General features: G+C 53.3%; 9 protein-coding genes across 9 annotated transcripts; 4 read left to right on the forward strand and 5 right to left on the reverse strand.

The window, feature by feature from the left end:
• Positions 1 to 387: 387 nt before the first annotated feature.
• Positions 388 to 2,011, forward strand: MGL_1992 (uncharacterized protein; the record flags this gene model as incomplete). The annotated part of the gene is made up of 2 exons (XM_001730941.1): positions 388 to 414; positions 464 to 2,011. The coding sequence occupies 2 exons, from the start codon at positions 388 to 390 to the stop codon at positions 2,009 to 2,011; spliced, it is 1,575 nt and encodes a 524-aa protein (XP_001730993.1).
• Positions 2,012 to 2,295: 284 nt separating this feature from the next.
• Positions 2,296 to 2,963, reverse strand: MGL_1993 (uncharacterized protein; the record flags this gene model as incomplete). Its single annotated transcript, XM_001730942.1, has 3 exons — positions 2,296 to 2,429; positions 2,477 to 2,611; positions 2,678 to 2,963. 3 exons carry the CDS (start codon positions 2,961 to 2,963, stop codon positions 2,296 to 2,298), a joined length of 555 nt encoding a protein of 184 aa, XP_001730994.1.
• Positions 2,964 to 3,432: 469 nt separating this feature from the next.
• On the reverse strand, positions 3,433 to 4,826 carry MGL_1994 (uncharacterized protein; the record flags this gene model as incomplete). The annotated part of the gene is made up of 3 exons (XM_001730943.1): positions 3,433 to 4,624; positions 4,695 to 4,759; positions 4,803 to 4,826. The coding sequence occupies 3 exons, from the start codon at positions 4,824 to 4,826 to the stop codon at positions 3,433 to 3,435; spliced, it is 1,281 nt and encodes a 426-aa protein (XP_001730995.1).
• A 624-nt stretch (positions 4,827 to 5,450) lies between these two features.
• Positions 5,451 to 7,967, reverse strand: MGL_1995 (uncharacterized protein; the record flags this gene model as incomplete). The annotated part of the gene is made up of 1 exon (XM_001730944.1): positions 5,451 to 7,967. The coding sequence occupies one exon, from the start codon at positions 7,965 to 7,967 to the stop codon at positions 5,451 to 5,453; it is 2,517 nt and encodes an 838-aa protein (XP_001730996.1).
• A 521-nt stretch (positions 7,968 to 8,488) lies between these two features.
• On the reverse strand, positions 8,489 to 9,595 carry MGL_1996 (uncharacterized protein; the record flags this gene model as incomplete). Its single annotated transcript, XM_001730945.1, has 1 exon — positions 8,489 to 9,595. One exon carries the CDS (start codon positions 9,593 to 9,595, stop codon positions 8,489 to 8,491), a length of 1,107 nt encoding a protein of 368 aa, XP_001730997.1.
• Positions 9,596 to 10,014: 419 nt separating this feature from the next.
• Positions 10,015 to 11,955, forward strand: MGL_1997 (uncharacterized protein; the record flags this gene model as incomplete). The annotated part of the gene is made up of 5 exons (XM_001730946.1): positions 10,015 to 10,055; positions 10,099 to 10,215; positions 10,248 to 10,545; positions 10,591 to 11,693; positions 11,718 to 11,955. The coding sequence occupies 5 exons, from the start codon at positions 10,015 to 10,017 to the stop codon at positions 11,953 to 11,955; spliced, it is 1,797 nt and encodes a 598-aa protein (XP_001730998.1).
• A 268-nt stretch (positions 11,956 to 12,223) lies between these two features.
• Positions 12,224 to 13,476, forward strand: MGL_1998 (uncharacterized protein; the record flags this gene model as incomplete). Its single annotated transcript, XM_001730947.1, has 2 exons — positions 12,224 to 12,810; positions 12,843 to 13,476. The coding sequence occupies 2 exons, from the start codon at positions 12,224 to 12,226 to the stop codon at positions 13,474 to 13,476; spliced, it is 1,221 nt and encodes a 406-aa protein (XP_001730999.1).
• Positions 13,477 to 13,585: 109 nt separating this feature from the next.
• Positions 13,586 to 14,265, reverse strand: MGL_1999 (uncharacterized protein; the record flags this gene model as incomplete). The annotated part of the gene is made up of 4 exons (XM_001730948.1): positions 13,586 to 13,873; positions 13,918 to 14,054; positions 14,123 to 14,136; positions 14,195 to 14,265. The coding sequence occupies 4 exons, from the start codon at positions 14,263 to 14,265 to the stop codon at positions 13,586 to 13,588; spliced, it is 510 nt and encodes a 169-aa protein (XP_001731000.1).
• Positions 14,266 to 14,668: 403 nt separating this feature from the next.
• Positions 14,669 to 19,552, forward strand: MGL_2000 (uncharacterized protein; the record flags this gene model as incomplete). The annotated part of the gene is made up of 1 exon (XM_001730949.1): positions 14,669 to 19,552. The coding sequence occupies one exon, from the start codon at positions 14,669 to 14,671 to the stop codon at positions 19,550 to 19,552; it is 4,884 nt and encodes a 1,627-aa protein (XP_001731001.1).
• Positions 19,553 to 19,592: the final 40 nt, after the last annotated feature.

The raw sequence follows: 19,592 nt of genomic DNA on the forward strand, positions 1-19,592 counted from the left end.
ATCTCCCAGTGATTGCGACATGCATTATGGTCTTCACGCACACGCTGCACCAAGATCGAAACACTCGACGGTACGTGTGTTGCCGATTTCGCCAACGCTAAATGTAGCACGCGACCAAATGGAATTGGTTGGTCGATTCTTGCCGTTAGCCTAATCGCGAGTTGGCCGTGGCCGAGTGGATTTAAATGATCAACCTTGTAGGCACATGACGTCATGTGCGTGTGCATCCGACAAGCAGTAAGTTAGCTAGTGAGTGGAAAAAAGAAACCGAGTCGGCGCCACGCGTCGTCATCTGTTGTTCATCCGTTTGGAGACTCACCAGCTGGCGCGCACTAGCTTGAGACTGAGTGTGAGTGACGAGCAGGGCGTACTAGCATAGAAAAAAGTATGTCAGCTCCGATCTTTGCGCAGGAGGTACGTTTCGTACATGTGAAGCAAGGCTGGACCTGACACGCAATCGTAGGCGACGCAGGAGCGGGCTGAGAATGCGCGTCTCTCGTCGTTCGTAGGCGCTCTGGCCCTAGGCGACCTCGTGAAAAGCACATTGGGCCCGAAAGGCATGAACAAGATTTTGCAGTCGGTTGGCTCGACAGACATCATTGTGACAAATGATGGCGCGACGATTCTCAAAGCCATCTACCTCGACAATCCAGCGGCCAAGATCCTCGTGAATATTTCCAAGGTCCAAGATGACGAAGTGGGTGACGGTACAACGTCCGTATGTGTGCTAGCTGCTGAGCTTCTTCGTGAGGCGGAGCGTCTCGTGGAATCGCACATTCATCCACAAGTCGTCGTCGATGGTTTCCGGATCGCGAGCGAGGCAGCCTTACGTGCGTTGGCCGGTGCTGCTAAGGACAACAGCAAAGACAAAGCCGCCTTCCGGCAGGACCTGCTCAACATCGCGCGCACGACGCTGTCTTCCAAGGTCCTGTCGCAGGACAAGGACTACTTTGCGAATCTGGCTGTCGATGCTGTTTTGCGCCTGAATGGGTCGACGAACCTAGAGAACATCCAAATCATCAAGAAACTTGGCGGGAAGCTAACTGACAGCTACCTGGACGAGGGTTTCATCCTCGACAAGAAAATTGCGCCTGACTCAATCAAGCGTCTCGAAAATGCCAAAATTCTAATTGCCAATACGTCGATGGACACGGATAAGATCAAGGTGTTCGGTGCACGTGTGCGTGTGGATGGCACGAGCAAACTTGCAGAAATTGAGCGGGCTGAGCGCGAGAAGATGAAAGCAAAAGTCGAGCGGATTAAGGCACACGGCATCACCTGCTTCGTGAACCGGCAGCTAATTTACAATTACCCAGAAAGTCTGCTCACGTCCGCCGGCATCATGACGATCGAACATGCCGACTTTGAGGGTGTTGAGCGTCTCGCTCTGGTCACGGGTGGCGAGATCACAAGCACATTTGACCGGCCTGATCTTGTGCGCTTGGGCGAATGTGCTTTGATTGAGGAGGTCATGATCGGTGAAGACAAGCTGATCAAGTTCTCAGGCGTCAAGGCAGGTGAAGCGTGCACTGTCGTTTTGCGCGGTGCGACGTCGCAGATGATCGATGAGGCTGAGCGTTCCTTGCATGATGCTCTGAGTGTTCTCAGTCAGACGGTAAAGGAGACTCGTGTCACGTTGGGCGGTGGATGTGCCGAAATGATCATGAGCAATGCTGTTGACGAGGAAGCACGTCGCACGCCCGGGAAAAAGGCCCTAGCTGTCGAGGCCTTTTCTCACGCGTTGCGCCAGCTCCCGACCATCCTTGCCGACAATGCTGGACTGGATTCTGCCGACCTGGTTGCACAGTTGCGTGCTGCGCATCATGAAGGACGTCATGACCAGGGTCTAGATTTGGATCGAGGCATGCTTGCTTCCATGGCCGAATTGGGGGTCACGGAAAGCTACAAGCTGAAGCGCCAGGTCATTCTGTCTGCGAGTGAAGCAGCAGAAATGATTCTGCGTGTCGACGACATTCTGAAGGCAACGCCCCGTCGACGAGACGCGCACTAGGTAGGTGCTTACTTTCTTTTACCAGCGTCACGCGTTCGAACAGTTATTCAAATGCATAGAGAGAATGCTAGAGAGAGGAAGTATGTATGTCTGTGTTGGAGCGGGTGTCTTAACTCCCACGCCTACTCAATGCGATCTAGTATCTAGGCGTAGCATGAAAGCTGGGTTCTCTTTCCTACAGATCTCCGAATCTATGCAGAGGCAATAAAAAATTCGAGAGGTGCGTCAAGTCCTCAAAATGCAGGACAGACCATAACAAAGACAGAGACAACTACACATCCTCATTACACAGTAACGTAGCCCTTGCCCTTGTAGCCCTCGCTCGAGACACCGTAGATCGGGTTCACCCTGTGCTCTTTGGCGCGAGCATTCATCTGTTCCTGGTACTCACGGTTTATCGTCTTTGGTGGCGGTGGGGCTGATGCGTGTTAGCACATGGTCTTTCATTGCACAACAAATACGTACCCTGCGAGCGGACGGCATAGAAGCATCCAACACCGATGCTCACACCCAAGAGGGTGCCAAACACGATCTTCATGGCAGAGCCCGGCTGGGCAATGCTCTTACGCGGGCCATGGGCGCCGTATGCCACATAATACGCTGGGGTCAAACATGTCAGCAAACTGCGATCCGGTCCAACAAAAAGACTGCATGTCTTTTACGTACCACCGCGCTTTTCCTCCTGCGTCAACTCCTTCCAGTCCTTACGCTGTGCCTCCTCAAGCAACTTGTACACAGAGTATTGCTCTTCACGCGACATCTTGGTCCAGACGTTTTCGATGTTTGGCAGGACCTTGGAGAGCTCCAGGGCGTTGGGGCCCTGAAGCAAGCTCTGAGCATCGCGCACCGAAGCAGGCGTCCAACGCTCACTCTTGGTCAGGAGCGTACGCGAGTACGCAGGCACAGTGCGTGGCATCATACGCGGCATAGCAGCACGAACACTTCCCAGCATGATGATCGGAAAAATGATTTTGCTAGACAAGGAGACGTAAATCGATTCTGTGCAGGCACGTCTACTCTGCCGCCCGCTGCAAATGACGGAACCAAACGGGACAAGCTCATTTGCAATGCGTTGTGCGTCGGCCGAGGCTCGTTAGCTGCTACGAATATCCTATGGCCAACAGGCGTTCGTTGTCTTGTCGCAGGAGCTAGATGTGGAGGAAGGTCCTGCACCTATTGAGACATAGAGGTAGGGTAGGGAGAAGCGTGCTAGGCCCTTCCGGGGTCGTTGAGTACGGCGGAGAAGAATGCGACAGTAACGATCATAGTGCACAAGCGTATGAGAAGAAGGTGCAATGGGGAAAAAGGAATCGAGCCTCACTGAACTTGCGCGCTGTACGTTCCAACGCGAGCATTACATGTTGTGATCGTGCCGAGATCCGGTGCACGTCAGGCGACATGCCAAACTCTATTGACTCTATCTAATCCAATATAGCAGAAAAGGCCTGTTCAAAGTCTGCGAGAATGTCATCGATATGCTCACAGCCTACTGATACACGGATTAGGTCCTGTGTGACGCCCGACGCCACTTGCTCCTCGTCAGAAAGCTGCTGGTGTGTTGTGGAGGCAGGATGAATAATGAGCGTTTTCATGTCGCCCACATTAGCGAGATTCGATGCCAGCTTGAGAGTGTCGACAAATTGACTTGCCTGCTGAACAGTGCCAAGGAGTCCGAAAGAGAGAACACCGCCGAATCCGTTTTTGAGATACCTCTTGGCAAGCTCATGCCTCGGATGCGACGCGAGACCTGGATATAAGACCCACTTTACTTGCTTGTGTTGCTCAAGCCAACGGGCAAGAGCCATGGCATTTTGACAATGGCGCTCTGCGCGAAGCGACAGAGTTTCAATGCCCTGGAGGAGGAGGAAACTAGCAAAGGGATTCATGCATGCGCCGAGATCACGAAGCATGACTGTGCGCACGTATGCAATGTAGGCGGATTTACCGAAGGTGTCGCAGAACCTTAGTCCGTGATATCCCTCCGATGGCCGCGTGAATTGCGGAAAGTGACCACTTTTCATCCAGTCAAAATGGCCAGAGTCGACGATGACACCAGCAACAGTGGTTCCGTGTCCTCCGATCCATTTTGTGGCAGAATGGACGACAATATCTACCCCATGGTCAAAGGGACGAATCAAGAAGCCGCCCATACCAAATGTATTGTCCACGACGACAGGGATTCCATGTTTGTGTGCCATGTCACACACGCGGCGCAAATCAGGCACGTCGTACTTAGGGTTTGAAATAGACTCCAGGAAGATTGCTTTGGTGCGACTGTCAATGGCTCTTTCCAGCGATTCTGGTGTCGAATCTGACACGAACTTGGTGTGCACGCCCATCTTTGGGAGCAACACTTTAAATTGGTTGTACGTGCCGCCGTACAGGTATGAGGATGACACAATGTTGTCGCCTTGGTTAGCGAGAGAGAGAAGCGCCATAGCCTGAGCAGACTGGCCAGATGATGCAGCTACGGCACCTATGCCGCCTTCAAGCGCAGCCATGCGTTGCTCAAACACATCAACACTTGGGTTACCGATGCGCGAATAGATATTCCCTGATGTTCGAAGTCCAAACAGGTCGGCACCGTGCGCAGAATTATCAAACACGAAAGAACTGTCACAATGTGTCAGTTGCACCGACCATCCGGTACAGAGAACGAATGATGCGTTGGCTGCGTACATACGTTGAGGCGTAAATCGGTGGCGCACGAGCGTTTGTGGTCGGGTCAGGCTGTTGGCCAGCATGGAGCTAAAGATCGTCATCAGCGCACGGATAGTACCCGCTAGCGTACCTGAAGCGTTTCGAAATGTGTCATCGTGGCAGACGGAAGAAGCAAGCAAGGACTTGCTTTTTTAAACACAGGGCCACCCAGTGGTCGTTCGCTCGGGTGCACTTTCTCTGCTACGCGCAATCGCCTCTGCTTATCATGCGATGCGTTGCTTGTGACGAAACGAATGCTGGTTTCACGAGGTCGATGACATCATCGGCCGAACTGAATCGCTTTTGACACGACTTTTCCGGTAAGCACGCATGGGCCTCTCCAAATAGGGGAGGATCAAGAAGAAACGGCGCGAGTCAAACGAGTGCGGCATGCACCTCACTGGGCACGCTGCAAAATGAGGTCGCCACTAGACAGCTCTGGCTCTCTGCACCCGTATATGCGTGTGGAAGCTGGGGATTACAGTCAGAATCGTGATTGCCTGCTCCATCTCTGTGTCGGTCATGCCCCACCCCCTCATCCCCGCTCGTGGCGTCTTTGAGGCGTAAAATGTTATGCTAGATCAAAGGGACCTTTGTGTGTCACCTGCCCTGCACATTCCACTTTGACTACCAATGACTCTACAATTGCACAACACTAGCAGCTACAAACCGATCCATCCATAGAGCAAGTAATGTAGTGGCCAGGCAAGAAATGAAATTTGAGCGAAATATGCACTGTCTAGGCGTACACCCAGATGCCGGCATTGTTGGCCCAAGCAGCATCAGTGCCGAGAGTTGAGGCGTACTCATTCGGATGTACAAGGACTCCGACACCAGGTCCACCAACCTGAGTCTCGTACGTAGTAAAGCCCTGTGCACGCATGGCATGTGTTAGCTGTTGCACAGTGGACTCGTCCACTTGGTCGTCTAGTAATGTAATCGCACAACCACCGCCACCAGCTCCCGTTAGTTTCGCACAGAGCCTTCGCTCAGCACAGAGCCTGCGCACATTTTCCAGTGCCGAATGTCCGACGCCGAGTTGAACGAGTTGTAGGTGGTTCAGATCCATCAGCACGCTCAGCCTTTCGACAAGATGACGACGGCTCAGTGTGCTATCACGAAGCAATGCCTGTGCCTGTGTGCTCAGGTGCTGGATCATTGCAAATGCCGCTTCCACTCGCACAGGCTCTTCGTTCTTTTGAGCGCTCACTTTGGCTACGAGGTCCTTCGTGTTCCGAATGACATGCGTATCCGTGATGAGGACACGGACAGCATCCAGATTCATGGGTACGAGTTCGTTTTCCGTTAGGTGATTTGTTGGAAGCGCGCGTGTAAAGGCTACGGCACCACCGAGCGTTGCAACCGTATTGTCAACCCCCGATGGCTCACCATGGATTACCTTTTCAGCCACATATGCCCACGTATTGATATATTTCGTATGCAGCTTAGGCATCGGCTCATGCAGATCCGGAAGAGGCAAGTGCATGTGCGTGTACAGCAAAAGCGATGCAAGGCATGTTGACACGGCAGCACTGCTGCCGAGGCCTGCGCTGATCGGCAGGGATGAGCGCAACTCAAATGCCTGACCCAGCGCATCGTTCTGCGCGAGGTGCATGTATAGGTACAGAAATGCGAGTGAAGCTGCATAGCGACGGTCATCTCGTGGATATGCTGGCGACACAAGCATCGATAACGCTTCCAGCAGCTGTGGATCAAGTGTATCCAATTTGCGGGATGTGTCATACAGAGACCATGGCAGGGCCGCTTGGTCCCAGTGCTGCTCGAGTGCAATGTCAGGCATACTCAGGGACACCATGCCTTGTTTGCTTGGCGTCACACGTCCATAACATCGTAGCGCGGTCGCTGCCGCAACAGCCGTTACGCCGTGCACGACAGCGTGCTCACCAAACAAGATGACTTTCCCCGGTGCACTGACTGTGAGTGTCGTAGTCCTTTTGGGTGCTGACGAGGGCTTCCGTGCCAAGAGTTTTGCACGGAACAACTCCATCTCGTCTTTCACAGGCACGCGCCTGAATGAACCACTGTGATGCGGCTCCTCTTCGATTGCACCGGCTGACAATAGCGCATGGTGCAAGTCGGCAAGCAAATCGGATGGATCCTCGATGCCCACACACAGCCGGATAAGGTTCTCTGGCAAGCCTCGCTCTGCACGCACCTTTGGATCAATGCTCGCATGGGACATCTGGCATGGCATACTAATGAGGCTGTTCACGCAGCCGAAACTTACGCTGACACCCCAAAGTTTGGTAGCGGCCACGATCTTCTCTGACATGGGTGTACATCCAGTCTCGAAGCTTAGGACACCGCCGGGGCCGCGTGCCTGCCGCATATGAGCTACGTGCCCAGGGAACGACCGAAGACCCGGGTAACGGACTTTGAATCCTAGGCCGTCCAAATATGTTGCAACCTGCATGGCTGAGGACTGTTGCCTGTCCATGCGCAAAGCTAGTGTCTTGACGCCACGCAGCAAAAGAAAACAATCGAGTGGCGCGAGGCCATTCCCCACGGACTTGATCGTGAAAAACATCTTCTCCGCCAGATCGTCTCGGTTGCAAGCAATGACACCTGCCATGATATCATGGTGTCCACTCAGATACTTGGTCGCTGAGTCGTATACGATATCAACGCCAAAGTCCAAAGGACGCATCAGGTAGGGCGACAGCATCGTGTTGTCGACGACAACCAAGGCCTCTGGTACATATTTCCGCACCAGCCTAACACAATATGGGAGGTCAGCAATTTTGATCATGGGATTTGTCGGTGACTCCAGCAGCACGAGGGCCACCCGAGCGCCATGTCCTTCTGCATGTTCCTTTGCACGCTGCGAGAGAGCGCGCTCGACTTCAATTGGGTCTGATGTATCAATGTTGTCGACCTGAATATTCATCTGTTTCTTAAGCAGCTCAAGTAAGCGATTCGAACCTCCATACAGATCGTCGCCGGCCATCACTCGCTCGCCAGGGCCCACCATGCGCATAATAACGTCAAGGCATGCCATGCCGCAAGAGACGGCATAAGCATGCTTCGCACCTTCTAGCTTCGCTAGATGATTCTCGAGTACGGAGCGTGATGGATTCGATACTCGGGTGTAGTCGTACTCGGCACCAGGCAAGCCTTTGAATGTTGCTGTCAGGTACACAGGTGTGGATGAGGCTCCATATTGATCCACGTGCGCGGGATCATACACTGTTGCACATTGTGTTGCAAATGTATAACGTTGAGGGTCTGGCACCATGGCAGCACTCTCAAGAAGCTCAGGGGCAGAGTAGAATGGGGGAGGGCGGCCAGAGCTTGGTGTTGATGCAACAGGTCACTCTCCTGGTAGGGTGAACTATGTCTGGTTACTGCCGTGTGTAAATGCATACACACATGCCCCACCCCACTGAATGCCGATTGGGTCCAACTGACTCGTCATTGACGAGTCCTTAGCACCCGTACTTGGCCCAATCGCACGACCGACTCCTAATTTGGCAGGTGGGCAAAGCGGAGGGCCGAGGCACGAATCCCCCCTCCACAGGCTAAGGCTCTCAAGATGTTCTCTGTCTCGCCTTGGACGACCAAACGTGGCTGGCCGCTAGGTTCATCGGCCTCCACGTAGACATTTTGCTATGGCATCATACTATACAAGACACGAGTGACGACGTGTGGAAAGGTGTCTGAGTGGCTTTATGACCATACGTAAGCACATGTGGCGCCGCGATGACAAAGGTGCCTGGATCCCATGCGACTCCCTTTCATAGCTTACATCCTCTGTCATCAATGCACTTGGCGGAAGCCACGGAACCCAACGCCGACGCACGTTACCATCACGGACCGGTCGTCCAGTGCACGGATTTTGAATGTCACACCTAAAGCTTCACGAATATCCCGCAAGCATTGAATAGCCTGGGGCGTCAAAGCACCTAGGCGGCAGCGGGCAACATCTTCTGGACCCAGCGCCATAAGAATGAGGATCAATGGCTGGTGCATCGCATCAACACACCCACCAGATTCGATACTCGCGAGCAGAGATCGCGCTGTCAACAAGCCGACATCTTCAGGGGTTTGCCCTGGGAGCGAAGTGGTTTCTGAAGCGTGCATGGCGCCGGTTGTGGATGTCGCAACAAGCGACATTGCGAACCCGGGCGACTTGCCTGACTCGTCGCCGCGATACACATCTGAGAACAAGTACAAATCAGGAATGTACCGATTCAATACACTACGAGCAGCATCGATCATTCGATTGCTCATTTGCGGACTAACCCGCACGGCACTTGCAATACCACGGATCTTGCGAATGCGGCCCGGCTCAACGAAGTTCAAGGGACGCAGCGCCGCAATGAGTGGCGCACGGAAAAAGATTTCACCACCACCCAGAGGAGCTGCTCCTCTTCTGACGATGCGCATTTCTAGTGAAGATGCTAGCATCGACACAGAGTCAAGTGGCAGACATAGTGCGAGATGCGGAATCGTCACGGTGCGGATGGTATCAGCGCCAAGATCACCGTGACCATTCGTAATACCACGCAGCGTTAGTGCAACCTCCTGCTTTGCAAATGGTGCGATGATCACCATATATTCTAAAAAGTAGCCCACCCCGCGACTAGTCGGGCACTCATGCACGATCGATCCTCCGTACACAATGCCGGGCTGGAAGTATACGGACGTACCAGTATAGCTAATTTCTACCGCACTTCCGTTGGTTATCTTTTCCAAGAGGCGCAAGAATGACACCTCGAAATCACGTAGACCTGGCTCTTCGTCGTCTGGGCGAATTTGATCAATTCGCACAGGCCGACCTGCTAGTGTCGCAAGGATAAGTCTTTGACGAAAGTAGGCATGACCCCGAAAACGCAACAAGCGACTCGCTTCTGCAGAGGACATGGGCGATCACACGCGAGCGATCTGCAACCGCCAACGTGGTTTTGGTCAGAATGAGTGGTTAGAGATCCTGGCGGCTCGAGGCACGTCGTGGAGAGTGTCTGTCCCTAGAGCGATAGGATAATTTTTTTTTCTTTTTTTCCCCGATAACGATGTACTCACTATGTGCGTTACTTTTGGCAGACCCACCACTTCCATGCGTGCAGGAAATATACGCGGATGTGGAGCTGGCGAAGCTTCCAAAGGCGAAGAGTAAGGTAAAAACGCGAGTCAAAATGTTGTCGCCGCTGCGATTGGGTGCTGACATTTGGGCGGTGGCGCCAAAATGCCGCCACTGGCTAAGTGCTACTATGTAGCATCTTCAAGCACTTGCCCACTCCATCTTCTATTCCGCTACTTGTTGGCATCTATTATCGCACACCATGTCGTCTGTGACTCACATCCGTGGTGTGTTTGTGGCCGAGTACGTTTCGATCGCCTTGGCTCAGTTCTTACATGGATCACAGGTTTCATATTCGCCATGGCAATGCCATTGTCTTCCAAGATCCACCTGATCTCGATACAGATGGACTCGAGTGGAAAGTCTTACCCAGTGGCGCTCATACCATTTCAAGGGATGCCATGTATGTATATGTGCTGTGGGTGCTAATCCAAGCTACTTTTCATATGGCCATGACATGATGGGCATTGCTGCCTACCATGCGCGCAGACTGAGTAACGAGGAAGGCGCATCGCAACAACGCGGCGCACGATGTATCAGCATAGGCGTGATTCTCCCTTGCCCACAAGATCCAAGCGGGCAACTCAGGAATCTTCTCCCTCACCTCCCTGTGCTAGCGCAGCTCGCGGATGACGTCGCGCATGGGTTGAAAGCACCTGGCGTCGCTTTGTACAATGCCCAATATGCCCCCGTGCATCGCATGTCGATCTCTCCTACTCTTGAGCAACTATCGGTATGTGCACGCACTATCACTTTCATATTCTAACTCGACACACAGTATGATCCTGCAACGTATATGCTGTCGATGCACAGTTTTCTTGGGCCCCTGATGGCTCCTCTCATAAAGCTGCTGTTATTGCCGCGGCGTCTTTTAATATATGCGCCGGCGCCTGTGGAACGAGCTGCTATTGTGGCATTCAATCTCGCTGAACTTGTGCACGCGGCCTTTGTCTATGCAGTCCATGTGCCTGGCCATGTCCGAGTTCACGGCATGCTGACGCTACATGACTTGGACGCATGGAAACAACTGACATTTGCGGCAGAATCAGCTTGGATTGCATGGACGTCTGATCGGATCCTTCTCGACAAGACGGATGCATATGACGTGTGTCTTGATGTTTCCGCGCTCATGTTCCCCAGCGCAGTCGCGTCGCCGTCGCCCGCAAAGCCCTTGGCTCGCTTCGTGAAACATGCCACCCTGCAGCCAACTAACCTGTCGTGGAGCACCCGCGATTTAAGTCTGTTCATGGAACTTGCTGAACAGGAGCGGCGATACCAGGACCTGCTGGAGAGTGAAGGTCGGCCGAACTTTGATGCTTGGTGCCATGCCGAGCACCTTCCTAGCTCATGCTCGTTGCATGTCTCAATGGCTACACCCTGGCGCTATCGTCAACAAGATGCGCGAATGCTCCTCGTCGGATACCTGGTCGTATTGGTTGCTAGCATTCGTTTTTGGCTCACAGAGTGGTGGCTGATCCGCTCGCAGCTGCACGTACTTGTTCCTGTATCATTGGTGATGCCTCTGGGAGTGCGTGGCGATGGCGGTTTGAGCACGGGCATCGTCGATTTATCTGAAGATGCCGTATCGGCGGACGAATCGCGTACGTGTATGTCACAGCGCCCTTGCTGGACGGCTGCGACGGCAGCTGGTGAATCCAACGATTGTATGTCTGGTTCAAACGAATCCGTGGATCCACTCATTGCTGCATATGGCCTCCCACAGTCTGGCAAGTCACCGCGTAATTCAAGTTCGCGACTCAGTGCGCCGTCGATACTGTCTCGGCGTTCGAGTTTGCATAATGATCGCTCCATCATTCCTGCACATCCGCGCTATGACCCTAGTGATGCGCCCCATCTTCCGCTCGAAAGCATGACAGGCATGTACGTGTTCACACTGTGGAGCAGTTATATTCGAGCTCGACACATTCAGCTGTCGGCGTTTCTCGAAGAACGCATCTCTACGCTGCCAAACACCAATGAATCTTCTGCCCTCTTATTTCCACGCACTGTGAGAATGACAAGCAGCATGTTCGAAAGACTTGGCCTTGATGCTGGCAGCTCTATTGACCGAGCTTGGATCCAAAGCTTGCTAACGCCGCATTCATGCTCCTTGCAAGTGTCACGTTGGCCTTGGTTCTGGTAGTGAGCGGGCCGGTATGAAGCGGTCTCGCAGACCGTTAGGATGCGTTCTGCATGTCTTGCCACTATTCTTTCGAGGCTGTAGGGCCATTTGTCATTTCGCACACGAACTGGTGGCTTTTGTTGTATTTCTTATTTCCGTAGTCAACTGGCATCAATGATACCCTCCACATTCAGCACTCTTTCCACCTCACCAGTACACTAAATCTTGTCGTGTTGTGGTTGGATTGGAGCGCTAGGCTCAATTGCAAACGCCCTTTGCCCACTCGGTCATGAGCCAGCGCGTATCGCGCCCGGTAGCGCGATACCGTCCAGGTCAGGCACCTGTACATACAGAAAAGGACTCCTCGTCATCATCTTCATCAGACGAAGAAGCCGCGCCCCGCGTACAGCAACGCGTGTCGTTGCCTAGCCGCGTGACAAGCGCACCAAGACCGCCACCATCATCGGCGGCAACATGGATCCATCCGCCACCACAAGTACCACAGGGACCTCAGCTGGAGCTGAGTGAGTATGAAACTGACACAGATGATGAGTCCGATGATAGAGAAGGCGAGAGTCGTAATCATGGCCCTAATCCTTCACTCAAGCTTGCATCATTCTCAGAGGCTCAGAAACCTCCTCGTACCCCGATGACCAGCGCATCATCTAGGCTGGCACCACCACCCCGGTTGAACAAGCAGGCACTTCCTCCTTCATCTGTTACTTTGGGTGAAGTTTCTGCTGCTGGAGCGCATGAGAATTCCATCAAAGCAGAGAGCGGCTCTGATTCTGAGAGCGAATCTGGCACCGAGAGCGAGTCTCCAAGCGAGAGTGATGAAATGCCTGCTCCGCTGCCTAAACCTATCTTTGTATCAAAGTATGTGGGAGATGTTTTTTGCTTACACACAGACGCGATCGAGTAACACACGCGTCCGGTCCAACTGAACATGTGGAATCGACGAGGCGTGGGGTCGAAGAAAAGCGCATTCATCGGGAGCGAGCGCATGAACTTGCGGCCCAGCGCATTGTCCGAGACATGCAGGAAAGGGAACACGAAGATTCGCAGTGCGAGGTAGATGATACGGATGGCATGGATCCAGAGGCAGAATTTGCCGCCTGGCGCATCCGAGAACTGGCGCGGCTTGAACGTATTCGACAAGCCGAGCGCATGCGTGAGAGCCAAGAGGCTGAAAAAGCGCGACGTCGCGCAATGCCTGAGCATGAGCGACTTGCGGAGGACCTCGCTCACGCACGACACACACGCGCGGCGAAGCAGCGAGGGCACCAGGGCTTTATGCAGAAGTATTACCACAAGGGTGCATTTTTCCAGGATATGGATATTCTACAGCGCGACTATACGCACAGCACGGTCGATGCCGTGGATAAGAGTCAGTTACCGCACATAATGCAGAAGCGCAACTTTGGAAAGCGGAGCCAAAGCAAGTGGACGCATCTGGCTGGTGAAGATACCACGCGTCAAAAGGAAGGCGAGCCTGACTTGAGAATGCAAGGCGCTTACCTAGCTCAAAGACATGTGCGTTGATCTGCATTTTTCAAGCACAGAAGCGCAAGAGAAGGAGAAAAAGAAATGCAAGGACGCAGGTGCGATTAAGTGTATATGTATGTGAAGGATGGCTCTTGATACCGAGTGCCTACGCCTTGCTGTCCGAGAGCGTTGTAGCAAGCCAATCTAGGCCGGATGTGATTCCTTTCCCTGTTAGTGCCGAGCAACCAAAGATCTGCCACGTTCGATCGCGGAATGACGAAAGATTTAAAGCGTCTGATAGCTCTGAAGCAGACATGCTGCCACGCACATCTTGCTTGTTTGCCCACACCAAGATTGGCGCACGATCGAGGTTTTCATCGGCCGCGATGCGATGCAATTCCGCCCGGGCTAGCGAAACACGATCGCGGTCGTTGCTGTCAACGACGAAAATCAACTTATAGTAAGTATAAAGAGCCATACATGCGCACAAACACATACTGCATTCGTCGACGTTAGGTACTGAGCCCAGCTCGCACGCAACGACGTCTGTCCTCCCACGTCCCAAAGAAGGAACTTTAGATTCTTGTATTCAAATGTCTCTGTATTAGAGCCGATCGTTGGGGCTGTTGCAACAACTGAGCCAAGTGTCATCTTGTACATGAGTGTCGTTTTGCCTGTCTTAGTGGTTGGCCTGGGTGCGTACCTGCATTGTCTAGTCTAGACCGCACTCGTTAGTACGCCTGTCTCTCGATTTCGACCTGTCCTTCCCACGTACCCTAAAATACAAATCTTCAGCTCTTTTTGTCCGAAGAGCGAGTTCCACAGGCTGCTGAACGCCACGCCCATGCTGTTTCTCGCGTGCTTTCAACACACACACGCACACACCGCGAGCAACGGCGAGCAACAACGACAACCAACCGAGCGAGCCGTCCAAGAATTGGATATCTATCCATCGTCCGTGAGTCCTCCTAGTAGGTCAACACACGTGTAGCCAACATGCCGACTTTGGTCTTTCGCACCTAGGAAACTAATGCAAGGCCCTCGTACGTAGTTCCTCTTGCATGGCCCACGCCTCCACCGCCCAAAGTGTTCACCTAAGGACCACGTAATTTTCCTGTCCTCCCCACTAGCTTTTGGCTTTGCTCCTGCGTCGATCCCATCCGCCGCCACGACACTTGTCAGTGGACTTTAGCTTTGCACTAGCCCTAGTTGCACGGCACCACCGATGCCGCTAAGGCCCGTGTGACACATGGATGAAGTAGACGGGAATGTGGACGTTAAAGTAGAGGCACAAGAGCCTCCTGTGCCAGAGGCATCCACTTCATCAACGGCGGCAGCAGTCGCTTCTGATCAAAGTCACAGTAGGCAAAAGCTCAACAGTAACAATCGTGGCCAAATGAATGAGAGCGGTCAGGATGATAGTAGCCACAGTCGCCGTCGCCGCCGTCTAGACCGAGAGCTTGGATTTTCATCGCCTGGCCCCGCATTCCAACTCCAGCCACCTTCGGCGGACGAGCCATGCACGACGCCAGGTCATGCGCGCCGCTCAACTAGGCACTCTTCGCGTACGCCAAAACCGTCTAAGGCGGCACTTGAAAGTGGCCTTCTTCGTTCTTGGACGCCAACATCTCTGAACAGCAAGACGGAAGAGCACGTTTCGGCGACCCAGATGTCTGGACAGGCCCCTGGAACTCCCTCTATTGCATCAAAATTCACCTCGTCAGCCACAAACACAGTTTCACCCACCTTGGCGTCTACAGATAGCCTGTTGGAGCGGTGTAAGCGATTGCACGAGCATCTCCTGCAAGCGGATATGGAGACTCTTCACCAAGAACATGACGCTCTCGTGCGCGAGCTTTTCCACCTCACCAAGTTTGTGACGATGACAAGCTATGATCCTACCATTGCATTTCAAGATACCAGTGAAGTGTTTGCCCAGTTCCGATCTCAATATGATCTTGCTACAAAGATCATGGAGGACCAACCCAGACTCACACGACGTGCTCTTGCCGAGCGACGGAAATCCCTGGGCATCGACGAGCTGTCCCCTTGCACATCGCGATCATCTGCATCTCGCCTAACGACGTCCTCTCCCTTGTCGACTCACTCTCCGACACATTCTCAGGTGCCACCAGCTGCAAAGCGGATTCGCCTTTACTCGCGGTCGCGTGACAAACGACGTGCTCTTTCACCACCCAACGTTCCCGCCCATATGGATCTGATTTCTCTATCTAGTGGTTCAGCTCTTGATCCACGTCATCCACCTCATCTCACCTACATGTCGCCGTGGCAAGTGCCTGCTGCACCGAGTGTGCCAGGTGGGTCATTGGCTGCTTTCTACCAGTCTTTTTGTTATTGGGATGACGAAGTTGTAAGGCCGGATATCCGCGCTGAGCGCCTCGCTCGGGAATCTGCCATCTACGTGCGTCTCGATTCGTACAAGCGGCATGGCCTGTCTCTCGAGGCCGGCACGACAACTGCGCTTGCGAAATTCAAGCCTCACGATCCGCCTCGTTCTAAAGCTCACTGGGACTTTGTTCTAGATGGCGTTGTAGCCTGTGCACAGCGCATGCGCCATTTAAGTAAGCACCGCATGCAGCTCGCCAAAAAAGTCTCGCGCATGGTGAGTGCGTACTGGGAGCGTGCACTTCACAGCGATGAGCGTGAACAAAAAATGGAATGGCGCAGACAACGGGCGCTAGCAAAGTGGACGATGCGGGAAGTCCAGCGGCAATGGCGCCTTGCCGTGACTGTGATTCGCGGTCGCAAGCAGGCAGCTGAGCGTGCTGAGCGTGAAAAGCTGGGGAAGAAACAGCTGCAGGCTATTCTTGAGCAGAGCACACAGATGCTGGAAACGCAGCACGCTGATCTTTCGAACTTGGTGGATAATCACTCTGAGGAGGAGGAACAAGAGGAGGTCGATGAAGATGGGAACAAAGACGAAACCGAAGGCGAAGAAGACGAAGACGTCGGCGCTGTGACGCATGTTGACGTCTCTGTTCAGGATATGGATGAGGATCACGACCAAGATGCTGGAAGCCAGACACAGGCGCTCTTAGCTTCTTCTGAGAATGGCTCAGACGAACGTGATGAAGACGCATTGATACAGGCAAGCGGAGAGGATGAGAGTGACGGCTCTTCACGCGAGTTGGATGATGAGCGCTTGGAACACGACATGTGGGAACAGGATGAAGAAGATGATGACGAGGATGACGAACTTCAGGCAGAGGCGAATCTCCCTCTTGACGAGCTTATGAAAAAGTATGGATACGCGCCGCCTAGCTCCCCGTCGCTAAAAGACACACAAGAGTCTGAAAGTGAGACTGAAAGCTCGAATGCAACGGCCCCTGAAATCGACGACGCCAAATCGGACGAGTCATCGGCCTCCGATTCCCATGCATCTCTGCACATGCTTCTCGACAGCAAAGATGACGTGCCCGCGCACACGACCGGCAAAGTGCGTCTTCCGTTTCTTTTTCGTGGGACTCTGCGACCATACCAGCAGGTTGGTATGGAGTGGCTCATTAGTCTGTATAACAACCAGGTGAATGGGATTCTCGCCGATGAGATGGGTCTGGGCAAAACAATTCAGACAATCGCACTTCTCGCGCACCTGGCGTGTGATCGAGGTAATTGGGGACCGCATCTCATTATCGCTCCAACCAGTGTGATGCTGAACTGGGAGATGGAATTCAAGAAGTTCCTGCCTGGCTTCAAGATTCTTGCATACTTCGGTTCGCAGAAGCAGCGCAAGGCAAAGCGAGTCGGCTGGAACACACCCAACAGTTTTCATGTGTGTATCACGTCGTACCAGCTCGTACTAGCTGATCAGCACATCTTTCGTCGGAAGCCATGGTCGTATCTCGTGCTGGACGAAGCTCATCATATCAAAAACTTTCGCTCCCAGCGGTGGCAGACCCTCCTCGGCTTCAACTCTGAGCGCCGCCTCTTGCTCACAGGTACTCCCTTGCAAAATAATCTCATGGATCTCTGGAGTCTCATGTACTTCCTTATGCCGCAAGGCATCGCGAAAGTGGCCGCAGCGAGTGGAGCATTTTCGAACATGAAAGATTTTCAAGACTGGTTCTCGAATCCACTCGGCAAGGCAGCCGAAAATGCCAACGCCATGGACGATGAGACCCGCGCTACTGTCGCAAAGCTGCACACTGTACTTCGGCCGTTTGTCCTTCGCCGTCTCAAGTCTGATGTAGAGCAAGAGATGCCTAAGAAGTATGAGCATGTGATGCCGTGTCGCTTGTCGAAGAGACAACGCTTCTTGTATAATGACTTTATGTCGCGTGCCAAGACCCGTGAAAGCCTTGCCAGTGGCAACTACATGAGCATCATCAACTGCCTGATGCAGCTCCGCAAGGTGTGCAATCATCCAGACCTGTTCGAGCCACGTCCCATCGTGACGCCGTTCGTATCGCGTGCTGTCGCCTGTGATTATGAGATCAAGGACCTCCTTGTACGTCGCCGACTTTTACAACGCGATCCATGGCGTACATGTGATCCCGCTTTCCTGCATCTCCAGTTCGTCGGCGACGAGTCGATGCTTACGCCACTTATTACCCGCCGCTACAAATCGCTTGACGCGTCTGAGGCCATGTCTCGTGCAGTTCCTCAGCCTCCCTCGGGCGACAACAATGCCTCCGCTTCCGCGGAGATGGTGGTTCCTCCAGTGCTGACAGTCGATGCTTTCCGTCGTGCTCTTTCTCACCGGCGTGCTTGTGCTGCACACGAACACGCACAGCATGCGGCTTATGTGAACCGCAGGCGTTGCAGTGCGGAGCCGGTGTACGGGCGCGGTCTTTTCGATTGCGTGCGTCTCACTTCGACACAGCCAGTTGAGCCGATCGATGCAGGTCATTCGCACCGGCTTTGCGTGACTCAATGTGATGCGCTGCGGTCTTCTGTGCTCTCAGTACAGGAGCGCTCAAATGCGATGCATGGCACCATCTCACGCTTCGCCTTTGCGACGCCTCCTGTTCTCGCCCCTGCTGTGCCGCGTATGCTCTTTGGCACTGACTATGAATACGACCCAGAAGCATCTGCTTTGGCACGCTTGCCGGATCCACTGCACACGTCCGCTGTGGCACTGCAGGTGTCGTTCCCGGATGCATCGCTGCTGCAATACGATTGTGGAAAATTACAGCAGCTCGATACTCTGATGCGTCGGCTCGTCACTGATGGCCATCGTGTGCTGATTTTCACGCAAATGACCAAGGTACTGGATATCCTGGAGAAGTTTTTCAACTATCATGGCTACCGTTACCTGCGCCTTGATGGCGCTACCAAAGTTGAGCAACGGCAAGCGCTGACAGAGCGTTTCAATCGCGACTCACGTATCTCAGCATTTATTCTAAGCACGCGCTCCGGTGGACTGGGCATCAATTTAGTGGGCGCTGACACAGTCATTTTCTACGATCTGGACTGGAATGCTGCAATCGAGTCTCAATGCATGGATCGCGCTCACCGGATCGGTCAAACGCGAGACGTCCACATTTACCGATTCGTGAGTGAGCATACGATCGAAGAGAACATGCTCCGTAAGGCGAACCAAAAACGCCGCTTGGACCAATTGGTGATTCAGGAAGGCGAATTTACAACCGACCGTCTCATCAAAAATGATTGGCGCGACATGCTGGACGAAGGTGGCACTTCTCTTGGCGGTGTACATGTTGGTGAGGATGCATTTTCCGACGTGAAAGATTTTGAGCAGGCGTTTCGAGCAGCAGAGGATGCAGAAGATGCAGCGGCCGTGCACGTCGCCAATGAGGAGTATCATTTGGATCATGCTGACTTTGAAGGCGACGTATGTCAATCGGTGTCGGATGTGCGTCGCTCCTCGCCACCTTCTTCTGGAGCAGGAAGGTCTTTTTCGCACTTGACCGAGCAGTCGCTGCTACTACCGCATCTCGAGCCAACCGGTGAGAGTAAGACGGTCGTGAATAACGACGAACTTGATGAGTGCTCCTCATCCGATGTCGAAGACGACGAGGAAGACCCCGTCGGATCCATCGATGACTATATGCTCCGGTATGTAACTTCTCATCCTACTGTGAACGAAAAACAGAACACTAACCGTTACTCCAGCATGGTTGAGGCTGACTGGCAATATTTTGGCAGTTGAATCATCTGTAACACACGTATTTCGAACACTCTTTTTGCCA

The sequence above is a fragment of the Malassezia globosa genome (genome assembly GCF_000181695.2).
Source record: "Malassezia globosa CBS 7966 chromosome Unknown mgl_sf_4.1, whole genome shotgun sequence".
Classification (NCBI taxonomy): domain Eukaryota; kingdom Fungi; phylum Basidiomycota; class Malasseziomycetes; order Malasseziales; family Malasseziaceae; genus Malassezia; species Malassezia globosa.